The sequence below is a fragment of the Cornus florida genome, unplaced genomic scaffold (genome assembly GCF_030987335.1).
Source record: "Cornus florida cultivar Cherokee Brave unplaced genomic scaffold, ASM3098733v1 CherokeeBrave_3.0.0_Hap2_Chr11, whole genome shotgun sequence".
NCBI lineage: Eukaryota > Viridiplantae > Streptophyta > Magnoliopsida > Cornales > Cornaceae > Cornus > Cornus florida.
In genome coordinates, this window is record NW_026775581.1 from 110,670,177 (window position 1) to 110,673,621 (window position 3,445).

At 38.1% G+C, this 3,445-nt stretch overlaps 1 protein-coding gene across 1 annotated transcript; it reads left to right on the forward strand.

Annotated features, from left to right (window-relative positions):
- Positions 1–362: 362 nt before the first annotated feature.
- Positions 363–3,097, forward strand: LOC132284923 (cytochrome P450 78A5-like). Its single transcript, XM_059787065.1, has 2 exons — positions 363–1,489; positions 2,231–3,097. Exons 1-2 carry the CDS (start codon positions 515–517, stop codon positions 2,843–2,845), a joined length of 1,590 nt encoding a protein of 529 aa, XP_059643048.1. The 5' UTR covers positions 363–514; the 3' UTR covers positions 2,846–3,097.
- The last annotated feature ends 348 nt before the right edge of the window (positions 3,098–3,445 follow it).

A 3,445-nucleotide genomic window follows, 5' to 3' on the forward strand; every position in this document is an offset into this window, starting at 1 on the left:
TTTCATCAAAAATTTCTATCTAACCAAACAGACCATTTGGATCAAAGTGAACCGTCACGTCCATTTATTTATTTATATTTGTTTTTTCAAAAGTAAATTTAATTAACTTGCTTAATTTTATTTTAAAATATTTTAATTTTGTAGAGAATTATTTGAATATGAGCAATTTGATTGGTTGGCTTGTACACGTTTTTTCACACTAAAAACGTGTAACTTTATAAAAAATTTGTAACAGTTATTTTAAGTCGCCACAACATGCTTGCCAGAAAAAAAGGGGAAAATGGAAACGACTTCGTTATTCAGATGCAGAAAAGTAATTTCAGTCGACAAGCAATCCTTATTTAACCGCCTTCTCACGCTCTTCGTCTCCTCACTCTGCTAGCCACTTCGGCACTTCCTACTGCACACACACACACTCTTTCTCTCTCCTCCGTTGTTCTCTCTTTCGTTAGAATTCCCCACTGGTTCCATCCATTTCTGAACTACCCTCTTTCTCTCTCTAAAACAGCCCAAAATGTCATCCGAATTTTATTATCTCTGCATTCCTCAAACAGGTTATTCCTCCTCAGTACTCAGTTTCGAGCTGTTTCTCTGTGTTCTCCTCTTTGTTGCTTCGTTTGCTTTCTGGTTATCACCTGGTGGACTCGCTTGGGCTCTCTCCAAGGTTGGAATCAGAGGCCAGCCTAAAACATCCATTCCAGGACCCTCTGGTCTTCCTCTTCTAGGTCTGGTCTTCGCTTTCACTGGCTCATTGACTCACAGAGTCCTCGCAAAGCTCGCTCAGAGTTTTAAGGCCGTGCCGTTAATGGCGTTCTCGATTGGGTTCACCCGTTTCATCATTTCAAGCGAACCCGAGACCGCCAGAGACATTCTCTACAGCTCGGCTTTCGCCGATCGACCCATTAAAGAGTCTGCCTACGAGCTTCTCTTCCACAGAGCAATGGGTTTCGCTCCATATGGTGTGTATTGGAGGAATTTGAGGAGAATTTCTGCGACCCATATGTTCAGTCCCAAGAGAATCGGCTGTTTTGGGGAGTTTCGGCAAACGATTGGGATCAAAATGGTTGGTGAAATCATGGATTTGATGGAGAGAAATGGAGAGATTGATGTAAAGAGAGTTTTGCATTTTGGGTCTCTGAACAATGTGATGATGAGTGTGTTTGGAAGGTGTTACGAGTTTGGTGGTGTTGGGGATGGGTGTGAACTGGAGGGTTTAGTGAGCGAAGGGTATGAATTGCTTGGTATTTTCAACTGGAGTGACCATTTTCCTATTCTGGGCTGGTTGGATTTGCAGGGAGTGAGAAAGAGATGCAAAGATTTGGTTGCTAAGGTGAATGTTTTTGTTGGGAAGATCATAGAAGAGCATAGGATGAAGAGGGTTGAAAATGGTTGTGGTGTTGATGAGAGCTCTGCTGATTTTGTTGATGTCTTGCTTGATTTAGAAATGGAGAACATACTCAATGACTCTGACATGGTTGCAGTTCTTTGGGTAATTTTTTTTATTACCCTTTCTTGTCAACCTTTAATTTTTAGTTTGTGAATTGTGTTGCTTTTATTGTGCTTATGATGATGATTTAATATTTGCCTCAGTTCCTTCAAACAGATTTCAATCGAGACAATACAATAGATATTCTCCTAAATTATGCATTATTTTTACCTCAATGAGAATTTCAAATAAATGAATTTTCAATTGTTTACTATTTTTTAGTTTTTCAACTATTTTGAGAAAAGAAAACCATGAAAACTGATGTTAGAAAACAGCACTTGTGTATTTCTATATTTCGTTCCTTTCCTTATCATTATTAGAATTATTTTTACGTTACTTTATGGGATTCTATGAATTTTTTAGATTGCTGCTGATCATCTTTAAATCTATTTTGCTTTTTTGTGTTACCATTGTACCTGAGATTGTTGTAACCAGATGCTTGAATTGAATCTGTTCTGTTCTTTATCTGGGTTCCAAAGATATAGAGAATCTGAATGTTTTCTCTTTTTTTTTGTTTGATGATAAGGCTGATATTTTCTTATCCTTTCTCATTTTGTTCGTGATGCTTTTACTGTTTTCTACATTTATATCATAAATAAAATTCTGAGTTCTTAATGGTCTGTTTTCAGAAATTAAGCGATTACCTTCCCTATATATATGTATATTTATTTATTAATACTGCATGTTTTATCATCAAATATACAAATGTACTGTGGGTGAATGGAGGTTTCTGTATTTTTGCAGGAAATGATCTTTAGGGGGACTGATACAGTGGTAATACTCCTAGAGTGGATACTTGCAAGAATGGTTTTACATCCTGGAATCCAAGCCAAAGCCCAATCTGAAATTGACACTGTGGTTGGAACCTCCCGACCAGTATCCGATTCCGACCTACCTCACCTTCCCTATCTCAGTGCCATAGTGAAGGAAACACTGCGAATGCACCCACCAGGACCATTACTGTCCTGGGCTCGGCTCGCCATCCACGACACCCATGTCGGCCAGCACTTCATTCCGGCTGGCACCACTGCTATGGTAAACATGTGGGCCATTACTCACGACGAGCAGGTGTGGTCGGAGCCAAATGAGTTCAAACCAGAGAGGTTCATGGAGGAGGAGGTTCCCATTATGGGGTCTGATCTCAGGTTGGCTCCTTTCGGCGCTGGGAGGAGGGTCTGTCCCGGTAAAGCCATGGGGCTAGCAACTGTTCAGCTTTGGTTAGCCCAGTTGCTTCAGAACTTGAAATGGGTTGCTTCTGATAATGGTGTGGACTTGTCTGAGAGCCTCAAACTCTCCATGGAGATGAAGCACCCCTTGGTTTGCAAAGCTGTTGCTAGGGTTCCTGGAATGTTTGAATAGTGGGGTTTCTGCGTTTTGGAAATTTTACATGGGGTGGTCACATATGCTATCTATTGAACTATTTGCTGTTTTAGGTTGTCGAAGTAGTGGTGATATTGGCGACAAAGTCTTTGGTGATTTTGTTTAATGAACTGGTTTGGTTTTGGTCTGAATGGAGGATTAAGATTATGTTTTTGCACAGATATGGAAGTTTTATGCATTGTACACCTTTTGTTTTCCTTATATAAATAAAGCAATAGCAGTTTGTATGCTCATTTTTGTCTTGATATTGTTTATTTTGCGAAGTCCGACTGAAGTTATCATTATGTTATCAATTTATGATTATTGAACTCCCTAACATTGTTCGCATTTAGTTACAATCATCACAGGTGTTTTGCAACGATGGAAACATAATCAAGTTGAAAAATGATAAGATAAAATAATGTTTTTGAACAAAATAGTAGATGTAAAAACTTTATATTGATTGATTATTTTTTCTTTTATTATATTTTAAGCAAGATTTTTATAAAAATTGAAGAGAAAATTGATCTATCTTAAATTAAACAATTACAAAAAAAAAAAAAAAAAAAAAATGGGAAAAAAAGGAAGAAGAAGGAAGTT

Bases quoted from the DNA above. Each gene is read 5' to 3' on its own strand.
- LOC132284923 (XM_059787065.1), top strand. From the start codon at position 515: ATGTCATCCGAATTTTATTATCTCTGCATTCCTCAAACAGGTTATTCC. The intron at 1,490-2,230 runs GTAATTTTTTTT...GTATTTTTGCAG, and splicing joins ACATGGTTGCAGTTCTTTGG to GAAATGATCTTTAGGGGGAC.